The sequence below is a fragment of the Bubalus bubalis genome, chromosome 4 (assembly GCF_019923935.1).
Source record: "Bubalus bubalis isolate 160015118507 breed Murrah chromosome 4, NDDB_SH_1, whole genome shotgun sequence".
Taxonomy (NCBI): Eukaryota; Metazoa; Chordata; class Mammalia; order Artiodactyla; family Bovidae; genus Bubalus; species Bubalus bubalis.
Window position 1 is genome coordinate 32,297,103 of NC_059160.1, and position 25,349 is coordinate 32,322,451.

General features: G+C 34.3%; 1 protein-coding gene across 1 annotated transcript in view; it reads left to right on the forward strand.

Annotated features, from left to right (window-relative positions):
* The window catches only part of ETNK1 (ethanolamine kinase 1), a 54,531-nt gene that overhangs the window by 19,866 nt on the left and 9,316 nt on the right, over positions 1-25,349 (forward strand). Inside the window, exons 3-6 of the mRNA XM_006073643.4 lie at positions 5,655-5,795; positions 10,760-10,902; positions 19,646-19,729; positions 21,522-21,682. Coding sequence (XP_006073705.2) covers positions 5,655-5,795; positions 10,760-10,902; positions 19,646-19,729; positions 21,522-21,682 — 529 coding nt within the window. The remainder of the gene's footprint in view (positions 1-5,654; positions 5,796-10,759; positions 10,903-19,645; positions 19,730-21,521; positions 21,683-25,349) is intronic.

Consider the following 25,349-nt stretch of genomic DNA (forward strand, 5'->3'; position numbering starts at 1 on the left):
GGCTCTATTCCATTGGTCTGTGTGTCTGGTGATATGCCAGTACCACTCTGTTTTGATAACTATAGCTTTGTAATAAGTTTTGAAATCAGGAAATGTGAGACCTCTAACTTTATTCTTTTTTTCTTTAACTTGTTTTTATCTGTCTGGGTTTCCTTAAAATTACATTTGAATTTTAGGTTTTGATGTTTTTTTTTTTTCTGTTTAATGTAAAAAATGCTCTTAGGATTTTGGTAGTGATAGTATTGAATTTATAGATCATTTCGGCTAGTATTGACATTTTAGCAATTTTAAGTCTTCCAGTCCACAAACAGGGGATATATTTCCATTTAATTCTGTATTTAATTTTTTTCAGCAGCGTTTTGTATAGAAATTTTTTAACCTTGGATAAATTTATTTTTAAGCATTTTATTCTTTTTGATGCTATTGTAAATGTAGTTGTTTTGCTTAATCTCCTTTTTGAGGAGAATTTTGTTCATTGATAATGTAGAATTGCAACATATTTTATGTGTTGATTTTGTGTTCTGCAACTGTGTTGAATTCAGTTACAAGTGAAAAACCAAAAATTTTCCTAACAAAGCCATCCTTCACAAATTGCATGTTTTTTTTCAAGACCAATTTATCAAAAATTTCAGATGAGTATGGAACTTGTAAGTAGACTTATTTAATTTTTAAAATCTCTTAGCAAAGCCTGGTTTTTAAGTATGTAGTTGCTGTGCTTGCAGTTTACCTGTATTTGTTATTTCCATGAGGATATTTGTATAATAGATCTTCTTCCTTTCCTTGTTAATTTTGCTACAGAGAAGATAGACCAGTAGTTCTAAGACCTGTAGAAATTAGCTTGAATTCTAAATTTTGAGGGAAAAAAAAGACTTATTATACAAGTTATGTCTTGTCAAAGAACAGGCAGTGTTGCAAATGGATGGTCACTTTGTCTTTCTGTAGCTCTGCATTAATTTTGGCACAACTGGTATTATATGAGATTAAAAAAAAAATCCAGGATAGATTTTAATCCACCTGAGAATAACTCCAATAGTGGTAGAATCCTGTGGTAAGTTTCTAAATGTTCCCTGAATCTGTTACCAAGATGGTGATTCTTATTCATCAAGTATCTATTAAGTACCTCCTCTTAGTGCTGAGTGCTAAGAGAGAAGAAGAAGGCATGGTGTTTGCCTCTTGTAGGATAACCTAGTGATAGTATTGATCAGTAGCATTAATAAAGCAATCTCAACTACACTATTATTATTTGCTGCTATTTTTAAAAAATTACATAGGAAAATGCTATAAACATTTAAATAATATTCTGAATATGTTTTTACCTGTTATATAAGCATGATGTTATCATTTAATATTAACATTGTCCCTTATGTTATCAAATACTATTTTGACAGTGCACCTTTAGAAAGGACAAATATATCTATAATTTACTTTAGAAGATACTAATCATTAGCTCTTAAGTTTTGATATAGCTTTGTTTGAAAATACTAATTTTGCTCTTGTAGGTTGGTAATTAATAGTTTGTTTTCCATTTGAGTAGATATGTATCTCATTATGTAACAGTATTTTTAAAATTTCATATAAAACAATTTTTATAATTTCACTTGTAATTTCAGAAATTTACTCAAAGATGAAAATAGTTGCTGATTTTTGATAAAAATCAGTATCATTTGGAAAACTTTGCCTCTTTTAGTCCATAGATCATGTATATTTAATATTTCTATTATGACTAGTAGGAAATCGTTATGAGATGGGAAGTTAGTTTACAGGAGCCTTGTATATGAATATGAATGTGAAATTCCTATTGTCATTACTGAACTTAAGTCTCTAAACTGAGTGGATGTTTATGTAAATTTTTTTCTTTTATTCACAGACATCCCTTCTTAGATTTGAAGGAGAGATTTTAAGATTACACAAGTAATTTGGCTTTCCTTCTAAGAACCCAGAGACTCAGAGAAATGCATTGATTTGCTAATTCCGTGCAGTGTTACTGCAGTATACTGTAGTGGAAAGACCTTGGCCTTTGCATCACATAATCAGTTCAAATCCTGGCCCAGTTCCAGTTAGCCATCTTTCTGCCCCAAAAGTCAAGATTCTCACAATTAGTAGGTGCTTTTTCTCGTAGCAGCTGTTCAACAGATTCTGTTAACATGTAAGAGCCCTTTGGAGTTATGACCATTCTATTTACCGTAGAATTGTCATTTCAGTCACTCGTAGCTGAATAACTTGTATTTGGAGAACTTCTGAAACTACATTTTGTGGTTTTCAAATCAGAGTCTCATATAAACTCTGGGGTAAAACAATGAAAAATGACATTGTTATTTATTTTTAAAACAGCAAATAAAAATTTGTTGGTATTAAGTATCTATTCTAATATGTGACCCTTCTCCGGAATCATTGGTCTCATTTGTTGGGTAAACAGTTTTAGGTCATAATGTTCTGTTGATGTAGATTTCTCCTTGAGTTTTGTGTAACATGGATTACTTTTCTTCAGACCTCTTGTCCCAACTCCCTCTCTTAAAGTTTAAAACCAGTTTACGTATACATGTATGCACGTGTATATACATATATATGTGTGTTTATTTGCACTTTGTTTTAATTATCACTTGGTTTTTTAATGAAGTTTCTTAGTGCTTAAAGTGCTATGTGTTTGTTTATAGCACTTTTATGGGCCTAGCTTTTTAATGCAAATACTGTATGAGAGATTGATAATAAAAATAGATTTTTTGTTCTGTATTCTTATAGAATATGTGGTCTTAAGACCATTCAGGCAATAATTATTGATAAAAAATGATTATTTGGTAATTTGAGAGGTATGAACCAAAACACACATACCTAAAAAGATCACGGATTTTAATATTTTGGTAATGCATTAGGATTCTTTTTTTTTTTCATCAAAATACGATTTATTCTTCTCATGGTTGCATACTTAGTTTTATTCTCAAATCAGCAAAGTTTTCCATCTTAGACAAGAATGCAGTGCCTTAAAGGCAAAAGATATTCTCAGATAAGATACCTTTTGCCTCTCCTTTTAAATAACTTCAGCATCTGTAGGTAGAATCATAACTTAATCATCAAAATAAAGGCCAAAATCAAGTATTACTCAGTTACAGTGAAACCTCATCATACTTATTTTTCAGAGTAGAAAACAGTAGAAGGAGAAAAATTTGAATGTCTCACAAGAAGAAAAATATTGAATGTGTCAGACATGACACTTGCAATGTCTTTAGGCCGAGGAACTGGCTGGATGCGATCTACATGTAATCTTTAAGCTTCAGAGTAACAATATTAGGAAGTTTCTCTTTAAAAATTTAGGTAGGTTAAAGAACAGCATTACAAATACTTTTTTACTCATTTTTAATTCGATAGTAAAATCCAGTAGTGCTCTGAAGACAAGAGAAACTGACAAATTTCTGTATCTGGGTACAGGAGAGAATCAATAGGGAAACAGTGAATTCAGTTACAGCATTGTGCATCAAAGACAGGTCTGTGAGGGCTATGTCCCGTAGACCTCATTTTGTTGCTTCAAGTGCTGTCAGACCAGTTACAATTTTCTGCTTCTTACAAGCATTGAGCATTACCCCCACTGTGAAATATTTTTCAGATCATCGAATATCAAAATAGATGTGATCAGCTGAATTATAATCATCTAAATGGAAAGATGAAGAATATTAGTCAATTGCTTGGTTCGTTAAAGCTATGTTCTTTCAAGCAAAGCATTGAATATTTCTTGTAGTAAAACTGGAACTCACTTGCAGTAATGTCTAAACACTTCTGAGCTGCATCAGGACTCTTATTGAGGACAATAATATGAAAATTCAGACTGGCTCAAAGAAGAAGGAATTTGTTGGTGTCTATATCTGAGAATACTAAGTTCAAGCATGGGTGGATCCAGGGGCTCTAATAGTGTCTGTCATGAGGAGTGTTGCTGTCTATTTTACTGTATGTTAGCTTTTTTTTCCTGGCAAACTTTTCCAAAGAGTGACAGTTACAATTACTAGCCGTTGCAGACTTATCTAATCAATTTGCACAGTGTGCGTGTGCGTGTGTGTGTGTGTGTGTGTGAGTGAGGGTGTGTTCCTCTTTTTCTGATGGCTTCACCCAAAGTCAGTAGCTTCCATAGAAGTCTTGGGATCAAATCCTTTTAGCCTGGGCTTGGGTAATATACCCTGAACCAATCACTCTGACATGCAGGATGGAGTGCTCTGGGCAAGACTGTGTCATCTCTTCACTCCTGAAGTTAGTTGTGCAGCTGGGATAGGGGGTTAGGATGGAGATCAGCTCTGAAGGAACCACATGAACTAAAAGTGAGAGGGATGGAAGTTTTTCCAAAGGAAAATCAGGAATCTTATTAAAAACTAAGTAGATAAGAATATTCATAGTAGTGTGAAAACATAATAAAACTGTGTTATTTTATCACAGATTGGTGAGCTATAACTACAATACTAGATTCCGTGTGTGTTTAAAGTGATTTTTACGTATTCACGGCATCTGAGAAGCTTTTAAAATACCTTGATGCTGTGGCTGCACCCCAAACCATTTAATTTCTGGGGTAATACCCAGGCTTTTTGTTTTCTTTTTTTTTTTAAGTTTCCAAAGATCCATTTTAGTACATAGGCCAGCTAATGTTTGTTAACATAAGATATAGAAATTAAGTCATAGAACCTGTTAATCTGCCCACTTACCTCTTTACCTTAGTCTATTTTGCCCTTTAACCTCAGTGACTTCAAAAGCAGAATTGGAACATTAAGTCAGTACTTCTCAAGTTACACAGTGAATTGGAATCACCTGGAAATCTTGTTTAAAATGCAGAGTGCTAGGGCGTACCCCTAGAGTTTGTGATTCAGTAGATGCAGGGTAGAACTTCAGAAATTCCTTGGTGGTGCTGTATTGTAAGTCCTAGGACTTTACTTTGAGGGATGTTACATTAGATTGTAATGTTGAAGATTTGCCAGTTTTAAGTTCTTTTTTTGTAGATTATTGTTGTCACTTTTCTACCTACTGTTCTATGGACTGAATGTTAATTTAGTTCTTATTTCTATGTAGTATGCTTATTCCTCCATTAGCATATGCTGTACTAGGTTCTACAGATAAAAAGATAGTGTGGACATAAATACACACAGCTTCAAATTATTTTGTCATTATATCAAGATTGATTGACATCATAAAATCGTAACATTTGTTCAGAGAATTTGTTAACACCCCCCTTCAGAAATTAACTCATAAAACCTTTTTATCTGCCCATTTACCTTTTAGTCCTCTTTGCCCTTTAACTTCAGTGACTTCAAAGGCTCAAAATTAAAATGACTCAGTGTAATTTAAATGTATTGGTAATTAATGTCTAATATGTGCCTTGAAATCATTTATAGTTGTGTATTCTTCTGCTGGTTGCCGACATTGTAAAATCAAAATAGGCTGCCACTCAATCCCTTTGGACTATAATTGCTATATTAATTTTAGGTATTTCTTCCTACTTACGTTTTAAATGTTTACCTTTTCTAGTGAGAGTTGACTTGCCATATTATTTTGAATCTTATGTAAGGTAAAAAGAAATCATGTTATATGATAAAAGTATCCTAATTATTTTAGTTACCTTTGAGTAAATATGAACTGTATGGTGCATAACACTTTCCTTTTTATGCTGTTTTGTTTTTAAACAGGCTAATAGCTCGTCAGCTTGCTAAAATCCATGCTATTCATGCACACAATGGCTGGATTCCCAAATCTAACCTGTGGCTAAAGATGGGAAAATATTTCTCTCTCATTCCCACAGGATTTGCAGATGAAGACATTAATAAAAGGTAGAATTACTTTTTTCATTTGAAATTATGTTTTACATTGTTTTGCTACGTATATAGGGTTTCGAAGATAACTGTAAGGTGTGTAAAATCTGATTTTATCTCTTTGTATTTAAGTAAAATAAACATTAATTCATTTGACTCTGAGAAGACACTACAGAAATCTGCTTTCTTCCCCAGTCAGCTCAAAAAAAAAAAAAAAAAAAATCAGTCCCTATAAAAGTGGGGAAGTGGGGAGCCAAGAAACAAATATAGAACATTTATTTGACAGTAAACATAATATAAAAGTTACTGTTATTGGGTATATTTTTTATAGTGCGAATTGACCATAGAGACCTTTTTAAAGCAATTCTTTCTGTCCAAAGGAAGGCTGCTTTGAATGGGCCTAGAGATCTACACTGGGGCAGTGTAGTCATATTGAAGTGTGAAAAGGTTTGGGTTGTCTTAGTTTATTGTGACTTTTAAAGTCTCATATAATGAGATTGAAAATTCTTTTACTGGAGTCTCAGATTTTGTAGGACTTCAGGTTCAGAGTAACTAAGATATTTCATTTCCTATAAAGATAAATGTGTAAATCAGAATTTAGAATCTAAATTATATAAACAAGTTTTTTTTCTTCCAGTTTTATTGAGATATAATTGACACACAGCGCTGAATAAGTTTAAGATATACAGCATAATGATTTGACTTTTATATGTTATGAAATTATTACTGCAATAAGTTTAGTGAACATCTGTCATAATAAAGACATAGGAAAAATTTTTTTTCCTTGTGATGAGAACTCTTAGGTTTTACTGTCTTAACAACTTTCGTGTATAACGTACAGCAATGTTAAGCGGGCCACGCTAACAACTTTCGTGTATAACGTACAGCAATGTTAAGCGGGCCACGCTGGCTCTCTGGTGGGCAGAACTGGGTCTGGGGTCGGTGGTTGTGGGGCTACAGATCCTCAGTCTAGTGTGGGCCTCTGGTGGACAGGGCCCAGGTCCTGGAACTTCCTGGGCCTAGAGCTGGTCTGCTGTTGGGTGGAGTCAGGTCCCAGGGTCTCCGGCTACAGGACCCTGAGGTTCCTCAGAATAGGTGTCAGGACCTCCAGTGGGCAGGGCTGGTTCAAGCACAGCTGGCTTTGGGGTCCAGGGTGTCCTGGAAGCTGGTATCAGCTTGCTGGTGGGTGGGGCAAGATCCCTGGATGGCTGTGGTAGGGGCCCAAGGTGTCCTAAAACTTTATCAGCTAGAGTGGGGCTGGGTCCTGGTGCCAGTGAGCTAGAGGGAGGATTCCATAGTGGGGCTTGCCAGGACCAGTGTCCTCTTGGTAGAGTGAGCTCCCAGAATGGCTGCTGCTAGTGCCTGTGAGCCCAGGGGGAGCTTCATTTGCTTCTTGCCTCTCCAGGAGGCTCTTGAGGATCAGCAGGTGGGTGTGACCCAGGCTCCTTTCAGATTACTGCTTCTGCCCTGGATCCCAGAGTATGTGGGATATTGTATGTGCCGTTTAAGAGTGGAGTCTCTGTTTCCCACAGCCCTCTGGTTCTCCTGAAAGTGTGCCCTTAAAAAGCCAAGTGTTCTAGGAGCCAGCCTTCCCAGTGTAGGATTCCTGGGCTAGGGAGCCAGATATGGAGCTTGTCTTCTCTCCATGTGGAGAACCTCTGCAATTGTAATTATTATTATCCTCCCATTTGTGGGTTGCCCACCCAGGGGTGTGGGTCTTCACTGTACTGCATCTCTGCACCTTCTACTTGTCTTACTGTGGCTTCTCCATTCTACCTTTGAAAAATCTTTTGTGCTAGTCTTCTGGTCTTTCTCCTCATTAGTATCTCTGTCGGTAGTTGTAATTTTGATGTGCCTGCTGGAGCAGGTGAGCTCAGTCTTCCTACTTAACCATCTTGAATGCTCCTAACAAAGAGAGCGCAGTCCTGCTGGGACCCTCTGAAATAGTCTGTGACACATGCCTCAGAAACTACACCGAGCATGTTTTTCCATAATGTTATTAATACTAGTACAGAAATTGCAAATCTTGCTTTGTTTTTATATCTAAAATGTACATGAAGACTTCCGCTTTTGTATTCAGGAAGTCTTTAAGAATGACAGAGGTAAGCAGGACCTGTGGATTTTTTTTTCTTGTTTCGTTTTATTTTTTATAATTCATTAGGAAAAAATTAAAGTTGATTATTTCAAAAGATTAGTTTGACTCACTGTGTGTGTGCTTTGTTTGCGCACAGTTTGTCAGACTCTGAAAGGACAGGGATATTATACCCTGTAAACTGGGGTAGACAGACATCCGAAAGTGTGTCCATGGTGCTGGATACTCAGACAGTGATCACATAAAAACAAAAAGAATCCACCTTCGAAATAACAATTTTATTGAAAGATTTCAGGAAAAAAATCACTTTAAAATAATGAAGCTGGCAGTGGTTCAGTGTTGAGAGGCAGTATGATATTGTATGGATTAAGAGTACAAGACTCTGGAGCCAGACTGCCTGGGATCAAATCTCAGTTCTGCTGTGTAACCCTGGACAAGGTACCTGTTTCCTTTTCTGTAAAATGGAAATAACAAGGGTAAGATGTTTACGTTTTAGGGATTTTGTGAGGATTGAGTCAGTATATACACATATCTTAGAACAGTGCTTGTACATTTAAGTGCTAAATAAATGTTAGCTGCTATTTTAAAAATTATTATTCAGAGGTTACTTTAAATTCTTGAGGTTAGTGATAAATCTGGAGATGCCCTATGGTAGATAATGAAAGATCCTTGCCCCAGTAGAAAACACACAACTAAAGTATTAAAAATAGTTAATATTAAAAATATTTTTCATATTTCCTTTCATTCCTTTTTGTCTGTACATGATTGTGATTATGTTAATAATCCTTTCAGTCCTATTATTTCCATTCAACTCGGTACTTTTAAAATAAATTCTTCAATAATTACACCATTTTAAAAAGCGCATATACGGATCTCTGTTGGAAGCTATGTGTAGAAGAGAATGCAGCAGTTGGGAGAACAGTGAATAGGCAGATTCATTAAAGTAAACTGTGATACAGACTGTTTATTGTATTGTAAAATGAAAGGGGTCATCTGAGAGACTGTATAGAGAAAGAATGAAGAGAACTTGTCTTGAAGTTTTAGGGAAGAAGAGGAGGAACAGCAATTTTGTAAGCCTGATGGTGCTATTGAGGAATTAATAGCAGCACACTATTTTTGTTCCATTGTATTTTTATTATTACAAATATGGCACAATAAATAGTACAGAAAAGAGTACAGAATAAAAAGCCATAATCGCCAATCCTTCTTGTCAAACTAACTCTCATCCTTCCCAGTCTAACTACTGAGGCAATTCTCTGTAAAGATGAATATTCTATGATATCGTTATCATATGATAGTATCATAATGTTTATATGATTGATGATTATCATATAATAATGAGTTGATTTGTCAGCAATAGATAATATCTGCATGTGTGTGCAAAGTCACTTCACTCATGTCTATCTCTGCGACCCCGTAGACTGTAGCCTCCTCTATCCATGGGATTCTCCAGGCAAGAATACTGGAGTGGGTTGCCATTTCTTCCTCCAGGAGATCTTCCCAAGTCTCCTGCACCTCTTGCACTGCAGGTGGATTCTTTACTGCTGAGCCACCTGGAAGCCCAAATATATCTGTTGACTTTCAAATGTGACTTTAACTAATTTATTCTACATTCACCCTTCCAAGCTTGAGATAGATGTTTTAGTTCTTTAATAGGCTGTCTTTGTGACTTTAAATACTTAAACTTCTTTTTATTAAACTATGTGTCTTGGTTTCTCCCATCTGTAAAATGGAGATAAATATAAAACATTGAGAAGAATAGTGTTAGTAAATGTCAGCTGTTAGACATGTATATTCTTCCCTCGCACTGTTTTGTACTGATACACTTTTTACTTTTATGCCGTGCATTTTAGGTGTCTTGTTCAGTTGCTTTTTATTCATACTAAAGTTGTTTATCATGGATTTTCTTTATTCTAATCTTAGAATAATTGGCCTGTTTTAATTCAGAAGTCTACATTTAAATGGAAAGAACTTATTAAAAATAGATTTTTTGTTATGTGTTGAAATACTGAATTACTATGTCGTACACCAGGAAGTAACAATATTGTAGGTCATTTATATTTCAAAAACAAACAGACTAACTCAGACAAAAAGAGATCAGATCTGTGATTACCAAAGGTGGGATGTGGGGAAGGGGGAATTGGATGAAAGTAGGCAAAAAGTTCAAACTTACAGATATGAAATAAATAAGCACTGCTGCTGCTGCTGCTAAGTCGCTTCAGTCGTGTCCGACTCTGTGCGACCCCATAGACGGCAGCCCACCAGGCTCCCCTGTCCCTGGGATTCTCCAGGCAAGAACACTGGAGTGGGTTGCCATTTCCTTCTCCAGTGCATGAAAGTGAAAAGTGAAAGTGAAGTCCATCAGTCGTGTCCGACTCTAGCGACCGCATGGACTGAGCCCACCAGGCCCCTCCGTCCATGGGATTTTCCAGGCAAGAGTACTGGAGTGGGGTGCCATTGCCTTCTCTGAAATAAGCACTACGGATGTAATATACAACATGGTAAAGTAACATTGCTGTGTTATATATGAAAGTTGTTATATTGTTATAACAACTTTTGTTATATTGTTACATTGTTATATATGAAAGTTGTTAAGAACATGAGTTCCTTAAGAGAAAAATATTTCTTTTTATTTTGTATCCGTATGAGATGATGGATACTTAACTAACCTTATTGTAGTAATCATTTCATTATGTATGTAAGTCAAATTTAATTTTGTACACCTTGTATAATGCTGTGTGTGTCAGTTATATCTTAAAACTGAAAGGAAAAAATTCAAGTTATATATGACCAAAAAGAAAAAAAAGGTTTTATTCCTTAGGGAAACTTAAAAAAACATGTTGTCATAAACAAGATGTAACTTTTTTTTTTTTTTTTTTTAAACTGAAAGGTTCTTAAGTGATATCCCAAGCTCTCAGATTCTTCAGGAAGAAATGACTTGGATGAAGAAGATTCTTTCCAACCTGGGCTCACCTGTTGTGCTTTGCCATAATGACCTGTTGTGTAAGAATATAATCTACAATGAGAAACAAGGTAGGTATCTGACTTTAGCAGTAAGTAAAGTTTTTTTTTCTTTGTGTTTATAACAGTCCTTTGATCTTTGTATCAATCAATAAATTTAATTCAAATGTAAGGGTTAAAAACATGTATGAAGACTGAAGTGTTTTCTTTTGGTTACAAAGTCATGGTAACTGTGCTATATTAGGAATATTCTGCATAGTTGTATAAAATATGTTTCTTAGAATTGGTTTATTAGAAATAGTTTTTGGTTTCTGTTAGAGTTTTAAGTGAAAAATGATGACATGACTGTTTATAAATTTAATTGTAAATATTTGATAATTCGTGGTTTGAAAATGCACCTGCTTGTAATGAGGGTTATTGAAAAACCAACTTGACATTGCACTGTTTTATAAATATAGAAATATTCTGAGTGTTGGTGGGGGACAGAGTATTAAACACAAATGTATCCAGGTTTCCTATTACCTGTTTATTTTACTGACTTGTTAGATATTTTGATGCTAAGGAAATAAGCCACAGATGGAGGAAATTTTATTTTGTAGTTGCTGAAATTTTATCTACTGAAGTAATAATCAAGACACTTTAGTAAATTGTCTTAACATTTTTTGAGGAGGACAGTGATACTTTTTGGTGAAATGTTTTTGGGGATTGTTTTTATCTTGTTGTATTCAAATTCTCTAATGTTTTCATATTTAAGAAACACATGATTGTATAATATTATTGGATAAAGTGGTTTGAGGTTTGGTTGCTAAAATGGTAGATGCCCTTCAAGACACAATTTTGTGTTAAAAGACACAATTTTGGTTGAAAGATTAGTGTTAATTCAAAAAGTCTGTCTGAAACTTTGAAGCTATTGCATTTTGTAGGAAACCAGTTTTGAAGATAAATATTACAGTTGGAAGATTATTTTGAATTACAAGTGTGCTTTTTGAAGATACTGAAGCCAAAGAATTCTGATTAAGTGGTCATATTATGTCAGATTATTATTTATGACCATTCTTATCAAATTATAAGTTGAGACTCTTCTAATGCAAAAGCTTGTAATATTTATAACTGACTTCAACTTGAAAAACAAAGAACACTGTCAAGAATGGTAGACTGAAGCACATATTTTCAAAAACATGCTTAAGTCCCTTTTATATTTGATATTTTAATCTGGATTAGAGAGTCTAAAAAATTTTTGAGCTAACATCTCTATTTTGAATGTTTTGAAGTCTGGAATAATTTTTTTAAAAACTTCCAGTGTATCCTAAAACATTAAGTACTTGACAGTGTCCTTTAATTTATTGTTACCCATTTATTACCTATAATTGTTACAGTATATATGTACTACATTGTATAATAGTAACCAAATCTCAATGCCATTTGTGAAACAAGAATATTAGTTATTCATTAAAGTGATGTATTATCTTTTAAGTTCAGTGCAAGACCTAATAACACATTATATTATATAATGGAATTTCAAGTAAGGGCCTTCATCTTACATTTGAAGTGGACACTCAGCTTTATTTTTAACTGCAAGTTAATTAAGAGAATCTGTTATTTCCTTTGGAATATAATTTTAACTTTTCACATTTTTATTTTATAAGTTTCTTTTGCATATTCATTTCACCAAACAAACTTAATTTATATCTAAAATAAAAGGGACCAAAAAAATCAGATTACTATGTTTAAGGTATAAAACATGAATTTTTGCTTTTTTATTTAACTAGTTGGCTATCTGAACTGCTGATTAGTGATATGAAAAGTTCTCCTATTTTCAAATAAAATATTTATGCTTCATCCTGGCTTTAAAGTTTCAAACTTCTTGTCATTTTTTGTTTTACCAGGAGTTACCTAAATCATACTTTTGTGTCTAATTTTTCTTCCTGACATTGAAGAATAAAACTCACAGTTTAACAAGTGTAAATATGTTGATACAGTTTTTAGAGTTTGCCCTTCGTCATAGGAGTCTATTATGTACCATTTGTTTCTTCTTGTCTTTGTGGTTATGTTTGTGTGTTAGTTATGAAAATATTCTGTTATATTTTCTTACAATGTTTTTTTTTTTTTTCTTCTTGCCAATGGTTTTATACTATTCATTAGGAAGGCTACTTTGGACTTTGCGGCAGCCATTAAAAAAATCAATTTCTATGTGATTAGTTGATACATAAGCATTAAGAAAACATGTTTGGAATGTTGTTCAGGTAAAATCTGAAACTCATGAAAATGTGGCAAGAAGCTTGTTTTTATTTTTTATTATCTTATCCTGCTATTATCTTACTTGTTTTGAATTAGGAGCTAATGGTTTTGAAGTAATGTGGTTATGACATATTGTCTTTAGTTATAAGGAGAAGTAACTTGCCTCATACTTTTAAAAAAGGTAAATTATATAAATTTAGTGAATTTAATAAGCAAAGAATATATGTATCTGAGCTGTAGCATAGCATTAGTACTTATAATGGTACTATCAGGAGGTTCATTGAAATTAGAAACATGGACTGCAGAGTTCTTTAACTTATTGCTTTGTAGCATCTGAAATCCCAAGTTTTAAATCCTTCAGAATTAAAATGGTTTCTACATAGAATAAATGATTAAGTTACATATTATGTTCACAAATGTGTTTGATTTGTTATCACTTGTTAAGTCGTTCATGTGATTTGAGCTCAGGGCTTCACCATTTTGTACCCACCTATTGATATATATAAAGTAATAAGGTATAGTGTATTTCAGACCCTTAATTTCTTGAAAGTACAAATTTTAAACTTCATGAATGTATATTGGATCATCTTGGTCTCTGCATGTACTTTTCAGCTATAATAACTTAGATTTGTATATAGTATAACTAGATTAAAAATCTCTTAAGTAACTCTTATCAGAAGATATATTACTCTTAAAAGAGTAATCAGACTCTTAAGTAACTTTAAAGAGAAGTCAAAAGGAATATAGATTTTGGAACCAAACACTCTTGTGCGCAGATCCCTGCTCAATCACATATGGAAGTAGGTGGTATTAAAGAAGTTGTTTTTATCTCTTCATTAAGTGTTTATATTTAATCCTTTACCGTCTGCACCAGAATCACCTAGGGTACTTGGGGAAAATGTAGGTATCTGGGCTCCATCCAAGACCATCTGAACAAAAATTTTTATGGATGGGCTTAAGACTCTAGGAAGTGCTGCTTATACTGTTGATAGTCTAGAACTTTTATTTGCTCTGTTTGAGACTAGAGATAATAGCTACTCCAGATGGTTCCTGACAAGATTTTAGATGAGGCATATAACACACATTGCACCAGACTAGGTACTTAACAGCTCTCAGTTGCAGCTATTATACTGTGATAAGAGTTGGCAAACTGTAAGGAGCTTTCTGTAAGGAGCTATGTAGTACATACTTTAGACTTTTCATCCCATATTAAAGTCTCTGTTTCCACTATTAAGCTCTGTGTTGTGGCACAAACACAGCCATATATTGTTAGGCACTGGGTTCAGTTTGGCTCGAGAACACATTGTTTGCCAACCCCTGTATTATGTTCATAGGAGATGTATTATACAAAGTGTATCTGATTCTGAAAAAGTAAAAATGGTAACTGTAAGCCAGAGGATTTATGGCTTAGTAGTATGAGATGACAATTCAGATTGTCTTTAAATGCAATTTACAGATTTTATCTTAACTATAATTCGAGTGATTAATTTAAAGTTAAAAATGTATATATGTATGTGTGCTGTACTTATTCATACGCACACACACACAGACAGACTATGAGCACTCTGCAGTCTGTAGGCATTTTCACCTGTGAATGTTACAGGAACTGGTAGGCATCACAGAAGAAATCCTGCTTCTACTTGTTTTCATCATGTCAGTTGACAGGACTCAGGAATATGGGAGAAGAGTAAGCTTCCTTTCTGAAGTCGATGGTAGTTGTCAAGATTTTTGAAATGTTAGTCAGTGCCAGGAATTAGGTGGTTGGTAAGACAGCGTCCCATTCCTTGGCTTCAGTGAAATGACATCTTAAAAAGGTAAGAAAAGTATACTTAATGATATGATGATAGAATTTGTTATATAATGATAAAACCGAAAGCAGTGACTCTTGCTCCAGAACTGTATGATAAGACTTATCAGTCTTCTTTTAAGTTAATCAGCAATTAATTAAAAAGAATTTATACTAAGTGGAACAAATTTCAATATTGCTTATTAACTGACTTCAAATCTCGTATTTTAATTTCAACTAATCCTTTAGCTGCTGACAGTTAGAAGTAATCGCTAAAGCTTTTGAGTTTGTCGTCTCATGTCTTGATCCTCTGTCAGAATGTTTACTGGTGGCTGTTTTGTTTCTTCTTTTCCCCAATTCATAAAGTGAAATTTGCTCAGTAGTGTCTGACTCTTTGGGACCCCGTGGACTATAAGAGTCCATGAAATTCTTCAGGCAAGAATACTGGAGTGGGTAGCCTTTCCTTTATCCAGGGGATCTTCCCAACCCAGGGATCAAACCCAGGTCTCCTGCATTGCAGGTGAATTCTTTACTAGCTGAACCACCAGGGAAGCCCCCCGTTCATAAAAACTTCATAAAACGCTTAAGACCTAATATGTAACTTTAAATGGCTGCCACTGATTATTTTTTTCTGTCAGCAAATGCAGGAAGCTAATGCATAACTAAGGAAACAAAACTTTTTTGGGCAATTACAGAGTAAGCTAGGTTTTTCTTCAGAGTTTTAGACAATATAATTAGAAAATGGGTGAGTCACCATTCGTAGTCTTTTGATTGACTCTAAATCTTACTTACTTTATTATTATTCATGAAAAAGCACTGTTGTGGTTACTTTATTGATTTTTAACAAGAGTTTTTTTTTGGTTAGTTTTATTTTTAAATTAAAATTTGTTATCGTATTTGTTAGAGTATATTTTCCAGGGTAGAATTATTATGAAGGATAGTCTTAACTTTGTTTTACCTTGTAGTCTAAATCCCTAAATCACATAATAAAACACTTAAATGGACTGTAAAAACTTGAACTATTAAGGAAGAGCTACCTAAAATAGTTACTAGTTTAGAATTTTTTCTTTACTCATACATTCACTTCCACTGTATGTTCAACCATATACTTGAATAAGAATGTCAGAAATGCCATACTTTGTTCCTTAGTGTTTCATACTTGTTTCCCCTGCTCCCATTTAAACATGTGTTATCACCGTGTCTGAGCATTCTCTGCAAAACTTCCATTTATTAATATTTCACTAGCATTTGACTACTTCCTGTGTGCTAGGGTTTGCTCTGTGGATTGCATGAAGAAAGGTGGAAGGGACCTGCTGCCCCTCCTACTGCCCCTCCAGGAAACGATGGAGGAGTCAGATAAGAAAACGGATGTTTACATTCACAACGATGAGTGCTGTGGTGAAGGTGTACATGTCCAGGGTAAACTCACTGGACTCCAGAGAAAGAGATGAAAGGAAACTTTCCCAGAATTGAATACTTCCTTTTTCTGCCTAAGAGAGAAAACATTTTGCCAACTTGAGTATAATTGTGGTTACTTTTTCTCTCTTCTCTTCCTGTCTTACATAACTCTCTAGAGCAAGTAGGGTGAATTGGAACCATTTTCAGGTTCTCATATTGGTTATTTTGCTTTTAATCCTTTCTTCCTTAACAACAAGTAAAGGAGTCCAAATGAATACATCATGTGAATTATATAACCTTAGTTAATTAACTTTTTTTGGTTTTAAAGTACTTTAAATATTGTTTAAACTGTACTGAGATTTGAATGATTTAACTCAGTAAGAGTGGACTTCATTACTGTGAAGATAAAGAAACTAATAAAAGAAAAAGTAGCTTTTGAGAAAACAAGATAGTCATGCCATATGAGCTGTTAGTTTTTAATGGTGATGTGGATGTTTCTCTAAATTGGAAATTTTAGAATTCAGAAGTTAAATTTGTAGAGGAAAAAAGTTCAGGGTATTTTTTTTTTTTCTTGTAGGAAAGCATTTTCCAGTAATTTGATTTTTCTGGCACCCAAAATAAGGAAAGCAGGCCTCTTTAATTGTACTTTGTTGCAGAAGATTAAATTTAAGGTTGAGTTCCACTTTGTTTGCAGTAGTTTGAAAAGAATAGTTAATGCAGATTAAAAAAAATTTTTTTTTCCTTTTAAGCTTTGTGTCTTGTAAAATGTGAGTTTGCCAAATTTTCTTCATCTGCTACAGATTAGGTATGCCATTGTTGCTGCCATGTGGCGGCGCACCCGTGCTTCTTAAACGCACTGACTGGAGGTTTATCGCATCACTTGTTCACATGCACGGAGCCTGGTAACAGCCTCATCTGTATCTTGTTAGCTTCATTTTCTTATTTTTAAAATTTCATTATTTATAAACTCAACATAGCATTTAAAAATAAAGGCTAGTTTTAATGAATTAATGCTACTACAAAAAGTCATTGCTAAAATTTTCATACTGAAACAGATTTTAACTTTTGTTAAAATGATCTATGCTTTATTTAAATTGTGTATACTCTATAAGCAGGCATGTTTTACCTGCTGTTTTATTTATATTTGCCAAATTCTAAATATGATTTTGAAAATTGAAATTGAAGCTTTTGTTTATGTGGCTAAAGTAAGCTTCAGGACTGGGCTGTGTATTTTTATTGGCATGTAACAGTTTGTATGAGCTCTACAAGAATTTATATTTAAAGAGCTAAAACAATCAACAGCTGTAATTTGAAAAATTGTTTATTAAAATTGTTTGGTTGACTCAGTAAGACAACTTGGTAAATCCTCTGGAATCCTCATATTTTGAAGTCTGGGTGGGTAGATAGGTATTTCCCAAATCAATATGTTTAGTCTCTTTCATCCTAATCTTTTTAAACTATCATTTTTTTTCTCCTTAAAAGAATGTTTATTGTAAAGAATAAAGGAAAAAAGGTCACTTGTCTACCATCTGAAATGAAACCAATAAAAATGTTTTGGTTTATTTCCACCATCTTTTCCCCCCTATGTATTATGTTTCTTTTTTTTTTCCTTCTCTCTTCAGGCATATTTTAATAATTTGGATCACTGTGTTTACTATTTTGTATCTTTTGTCATATAACATTTGTAATTCTCCTGGCCGTTAAATAGCTTTTGAAAATGAAATTTTTATCATGGCTGCAAAGTATTTTGTCATCATGGTGGTCTTTACCCTGTCATTCCCAAGGGTACCTAGAAGAAAATTTTAAAATATATTCTGACCTTTCATTTTGCAACTTATTGGTGAAGTGATTTGGTTAAAGCTTGTTCTGTCCTCCTGTTCTGCAGGTTAGTGAAGTGCTTTGGTTAACTTTAAGACTTTCTGCGGGATAGTTTTTGTTTTTCCAAGAATATAAATTGGTTGAGTTGCAATGGTTTATGTAGTCACCAGCTCTTAGAAACCTTATTTTGTCAATATGCATATAGATTTTGGTAACTGGACTTTTATACTTTGATGATCTCACTTTTTTACTCTAGATGACTATTATGAAAGTTTTGAATTATATATTAAATGCAACCATATTAATTTTTTTTTGCTTTTGTGTAAAATACTCCACTTGCTATTACATTTTTTAGGTCGTATAATACTCTTTTTCTGAGTTGGAATATGATCAACATACAGTCCAAGATTAAACATATAAATTTATAGCAACACATGATAGTTAAAAGGCTCTTTCATCTGGGAAAAGCCAGTGTGTTTAAACCAGAAGTTTATTACCTCAGCTTGATGTTTTAAAAGATAGTATAACTAGACATAGGCTCTGTATTTTCTCAATATCAGCAGCTTAGAAACTATTCTTACAGCCTTACATCTGTGTTCATGTATCCATTTTAACTGTTGAGCCTTTTGAGTTTGTGATCTCCTGGTGTAGACAGTGACCCATTTTGATTTTTTTTTCTTAATGTTTCTCTCTCTCCCTCCCTCCCTCTCTTTTCCTCATCTGTCTTTTAAAAAATAGGACCTATATCTGTGTTGAGCCAAATCTTCTAACTAATACTCAGTATTCACAGATGAAGCTTCCTAAGCAGGAATTTGTCCCTTGGGTGAATGGAACAGGGTAGTCTGAAGAATTATAATAAAATTTGCATATATATCTATATAAAGCACTAATTTAGAATAGGAATTTTTTTAGTTTATATAAAAATTTCTCAAAAAGAAAAAATAGCTTACCTTTGTTCCTTTAAATGATAAAATGACCACCTTAATGCTGCTCAAGTAAGCTATTGGAAACCTTAATTATGTAGCATTTCAAGAATATTTAAGAGTTTGATAGCAACTATCTTACCTTAAAGAGGTTCTGTTAATCAGCAAGTGTTATAGCTTAAGTGCAGGACTCACAGAATTCAAACCTTTGAAAGTCTATGTATTTTTTCCATCGGTAAACTCACTGTTGGAATATATATTAATTTTTTGAGAAGATTGCATAAATTATTGTTTCCAAAGGTAGTTTTCATTTCTAACTAAACTTGAAGTTTTAAGTAACTGATGCCCCCATGTGGTTAAATACATATTTGCTTTTGTTTGAATGTGGAGAATGACTGTATTTTTTGACTTTTATTTAGTATAGTGGACATTGATGTCCTCAAAGAAGCTGTTGACATATGTACGTAATTTGAATTTTGTAAAGCTCATTGCCATAAAATTTCACAGCCTTACCCTGTATTGTCTCAGAAGTGCATGTAACCAAGCACGTACAATGAGACAAAATATTGGAAGCTATTTAATTATAAATAGCATAGGGATTTTCTTATCCTATATGTGATTTCTTATGTCTTTGTTTTTGTGTCTCACATAGGTGATGTACAGTTCATTGATTATGAATATTCTGGATACAACTACCTGGCATATGATATTGGAAATCATTTCAATGAATTTGCAGGTAAAATCCAGCAGAGAATGTGTTCCTCTAGTGGGGTAGCATATATAACTTTGAAAGGATGCTTTTAGAATTTTTTCTTTACAGAAGATCAACTTGGGGGTAGGGGCTACAGTTTTTATGTTCTTCATGACCATTTTGGTTTTTCTTTATTATTAGAGGAAAGAGATGATGACCTCTTCTTAATTTCTTAAGGAAAATAAGAGAAAAATAATGATTGTGGCTTTTAATTTTTTTTAAGAATTGACATAGTTGCTTTATAAATCCCATCTAATTTTTTCTACACACAATCCATGTTCTCAATTTACAAATGAGTAAAGTAAAAGTAATTCACCAAGGTCACGGTAAAATGCAGAGAACTAAGATTTGAAGCCAACTTTTTTTTTTATCATTTAAAGGCCTTTGCTGTTTCCATTGTGTGTGAGTGAAAGTCGCTCAGTCGTGTCTAACTCTTTGCAAGTCCATGGACTATACAGTCCATGGAATTCTCCAGGCCAGAATACTGGAGTGGGTAGCCGTTCGCTTCTCCAGGGGATCTTCCCAACCTAGGGATCAAACACAGGTCTCCCCCATTGCAGGTGGATTCTTTACCAGCTGAACCACCAGGGAAGCCCTAGTGGAGAATTCCATGGTCAGAGGAGCCTGGCAGGCTACAGTCCATGGGGTCCTAAGCAGGACATAGCTGAGTGACTTTGACTTTCCATTGTATACCTGGGCTTTTCAAATGTCATCTAACTAAAAAGCTCAAGAATTTATTTCTTTATCTATAGGAAGGGAGAGTAGCTGTGCATAAAAAGAGTTATTACCATGAATATGCTTAACTGGTGAGGATATGAAGCTTCAATGATCTTAATATGATTTTGTGTAGAAAAAAAATTGCAAAAGGTAGAATTTGGATATGCAAATAGAAAGGAGGGCACTGCAAGAAGAAGGAAGAAATCTTCAAGGTGAATACACCTATTCCTGTAGGATATAAAATCCATGAAGGAGAATAGAGTGTCATAAGACCAGAGAAGAAAGTTTGGATCAACTTAGGATCAACTTGAATGCTAGGTAAAATACTAGGAACTAAATTAGTATTTTTCAAACTGCACATCATGAGATCAGATGTGTAGGGGAATTAATTAAAGCAAAGAATGCAAAAGAAATAGAAAATATCAGAATTGGAAGGTGTAGTTAGGGTAAATATTGTTTCATGAAATATAGTATCAGGTGCATGTGTAAGGCTTCAATATAAAAATGTATTTATGGTTTTCACTAGTGGTCTAGTAGTTAGGACTCCATGCTTCCAATGTAGGGGGTGCAGGTTCACTGCTTGGTTGGGGAACTAAGAGCCCACATGCTGCGTGACCAAAAAACAAAAAATAGGTCTATCCACTTAAATGTATTTGTTACTTTGGGAGTAATGGTTAAAGATGCTTTAAAGCCACAGTTCTAGAAAATGCTCTAGATGCTAGTGTGGATGAGAATCATAAGAATCTCCTGAGGTACTGAGGTAAATGAAGATTTGTGACACCTAATGGTAGTTGGTTCAGGCTTCACATTTTGAGGAAAAATTGAGGCAGTGAAAATTGATTATGGTGATCAACTGTATTGTGTATTAGAATTTAATTAGGAATACGTTATGATTGGTTTATTTAGTAAATGGTATTTACTTAATATCTAGTGTTTCAGCAAAAAATGGAGACATTTAATGATTTTTTTCTGAAAAAATAGGTAGATGGTGCACATTATTAAAGTAGACAGAAGATATGTCATGTGTTTTAAAAAATCTCAATGTACTTTTCTATTTTAGGTGTGAGTGATGTAGACTATAGTCTTTATCCAGGTAGAGAACTACAGGGCCAGTGGCTGCGTTCTTACCTTGAAGCCTACAAAGAATATAAGGGTTTTGGGACTGAAGTTACTGAAAAGGAAGTAGAAATACTCTTCATTCAAGTCAATCAGTTTGCTTTGGTAAGTTTAAATTTAAGTAATTAATGAAAGGTTCTTGATACAATGTTAATAACTTAAAAAAAGTTTTCCATCATTTTTTAAGCAGTTCCCATTTTGAGTTTTTTGAACTTGTTAATTGTTTAAAATAATGACAAGAGTGTTTAAAATTCCCCCACTGTAAAGCTTTTGAGGACAAAGATTTTATTTCATTCACTAGTGTATCCTCAGCCCCTAGAACAGCAATGCCAAACTACAGGTTAAGTGCTCAATAAAATTATTTGTTCAGTGAATGGATTTGAGTTAGAGTTAGGATTAAAGTGTGAAGCACTTTTTTAAAATGCCGAATTCTCTTTCTTTATGTTATAAAAAACATAATCAAGGATAGATGTATGAGAAGTGAGGTTATTTCCAGAATACATGTAATCATCACATGAACTTATCATGTTAACATGATTAAAAGTAAATTGGAAGAACCAGTAGAATTGTGTTCATAACTGCACAGTATTTTGTCTTCATGACCTTTTGATAAGCAGTTATTTCCCACATCTTTGTTATTTTAATGCTCTGTTATTTTCAAGACCCACCTCTCTTTACTCTAAATGCATCTACTTTTTCAAAATTTGATTCATTTAAATTATCTTTTGAGAATGACATGCTGCCATTAGAATGAGCTTTCAGCTAAGGTGTTGAGACAAATTGAATATTGGGTTGCAGTTCTTTTAGCTACTATGTCTTTTTAGTTTTAATACAATTCTCTACAATTGACAGGGGAATTATTTGCTATGTAGTCTGTACAAATAGACCCTAATGGTGGCTCATGGGCGTACTGTTTCCATAGTATTAAAAGTAGCATTTCTCCAGAGCCATTCAGAATACATCTTAAGAGGATGTGCTGAAATGTGACTTCTTTATCTACTGTTCTGATGACTTTAGAATATTAATGACATGCTCTCCATTTGGTCCTAGGATGCCTGCTGTTTCTATTTATTCTTTTTTAAGCATGATCTTAGAGAATATAGGGTTTTCTTAACAATAATGGCATAATTGCTAAATCCAGTTAAAACTCTTAAGTCTTTATCTTACTTTGTCTGTCCATAGCATTTGGCAGTATATTTTCCCATTGATTCCAGTTTTTTATTTGTTAATTTTTGTGGTACCATTTTTCCTTGGTTTTCCTCTTTTGTGCTCTCCTGCTTGTCTGCTTCTTTGGCTATTCTTTCTTCTTACTCTTCCTCTCATTCTCTTGCATTCTAGTGTTTCCTAGTGTTCAGATTTTGGGCTCTGCCCCGCCCCCCCTTTTTTTTTGGCAGTGCCATACAGCTTGTGGGATCTTAGTTCCCTGACCAGGGATGAACCTGGACCCTTAGCAGTGAGAGTGCCTAGTGCTAGTCACTGGACTACCAGGGAACTCCCTACTTTATATACAGTTCCCTGGCTTTTACTGCCCTTTCTTTTAATGATCCCAAGTTGAGTTTCCTCCCACTGTCAAGCTCCAGATCTGGACTGTATCTCTCCAGGGTCCCATTAGTATTTGACCACAATGTGTCCACACTTGAATTTTATTTTCAGCATCCTGTCCTGTTTCCCATTATTTATTCTTTACTGTACTGTTTTGACTTAATTAAAATGATGTGTATTCTGTTGTTGTATTCTGAAACCAGGAAAGAAGGAATTATCTTTCAAGTGTTCCTCTTCTCACACTTTTCTATTTTCAGGTTCTTTTTTTTTTTTTCTTGGTTCCTGAAATTCTGTGAATTGCACCCCTTTTCTCCTTAATTGCATGACCTATGATTAAGGACTTAATCTCTCACCTATGTTAGTCTTTACTTGTCTCTTCACCTTTAGGTTTTTTCTGTCTGTAATTCATACTGTACGTTTTAAAAGTGATCTTTCTAATAACTAGAATCTAATTTATGAATCTGATTGTGTCATTTCTCTACTTTATGGCTCCCCATGATTTACAGAGTGACATACAAATGATAGCATCTACAGATTTTCTTATTTCCCACTGTATTTCTCACATCCCACCTCCTCCTCGAGCAGAGTCATCATGTTTTATAAACACTCCAAGGTGTTTTAAGCTTGTATGCTTTTGTATAGATTATTTCTTTCTACCTAGGATGCCCTTTTCCCTGTATTTTCTGGCAAGTTCCTTTTATTCCTTATGGATGTTTCTTAAAAACTCTTTCCTCCTCCTTCCTTGATCACTTGTCATGAAGAAGATAGCACTGACATACATTATAAGGCTGTTTTGATAAGGGAGGAAAAGAGGTTTGAGTAATAAGATCGAGGTGTAGATGTTTTAAATAAATAAATGGTTATGTGAAAGTCACTCAATCATGTCTGATTCTTTGCAACCCCATGGACTATAGAGTCCATGGAATTGTCCAGGTCAGAATACTGCAGTCGGTAGCCTTTCCCTTCTTCCCAACCCAGGGATCAAACCCAGGTCTCCTGCATTACAGGCAGATCCTTTACCAGCTAAGCCACCAGGGAAGCTCCAAAATAAATGGTTGGTAAATGTTTATTCCTCAGGGCATGGTCAGACTCTTAAATATTAAATGACTTCATTTGTTATTGATTGTTTACTATAATTAATTAATGTTTCTGCTAAGTCACTTCAGTCGTGTCTGACTCTGTGACGGCAGCCCACCAGGCTCCTCTGTCCCTGGGATTCTCCAGGCAAGAATACTGGAGTGGGCTGCCATTGCCTTCTCCAATTAATGTTGAGATGATGACAAACAAAAGTAGGTATTTACATTATAAAACCAAATAGATAATGTATGGGTTTTTTAAGCTCTGACGAGTTTTTAGACACATTGTTGGCAGACTTCAGATTCTTTGTAAGTAAAGTTATATTGTATAATTATATATTTATAAACATATAAATATGTATTATTTATAATATATTAAAATTATATGAGGTTTTCAGAAAAGAGTTTGAGAATTTATTTTAAGTTGTTTATTCACTATATAAAGCTTCTAATTTTTCTTGGCAACAGATGTGGGTGGCCTAGGAATTAAAATGCCCTTTGATAGACTTACATATCTGTAACTTTGAAATCTGAGAGAAATAGTATTAGTAAATCATAGAATCACAGATTATTATATTAGTTGTACTTCAATATTCTCACTTTTCCATTTTTGAGAATGCAAATAATAAAAGGACTGTTCCCTCACTTTCCTTTTTACTCATATAGGAGTCTAATATAATTTTTTCATTTTCAGCCTGTAAAAGGTGTTAACCTACCAAAATAAGTGAGGTTCTATGTATAATGCTTCTCTAGTAGACAATCTGGAGAAGGCAATGGCACCCCACTCCAGTACTCTTGCCTGGAAAATCCCATGGACAGAGGAGCCTGGTGGGCTGCAGGCCATGGGGTTGCTAAGAGTCGGGCACGACTGAGTGACTTCACTTTCACTTTTCACGTTCATGCATTGGAGAAGGAAATGGCAGCCCACTCCAGTGTTCTTGCCTGGAGAATCCCAGGGACGGGGGAGCCTGGTGGGCTGCCATCTATGGGGTCACGCACAGTCAGACACGACTGAAGCGATTAAGCAGCAGCAGTAGAGGATCATTTAGTTATTTTACATTACTGTATGAATAAAAATTGAGAAATACGGTTGATAACAGTGCTTGAAACACTGGGGAGAGCTGTTTTGATGTTATTTTTAGGTGTAGAATTTC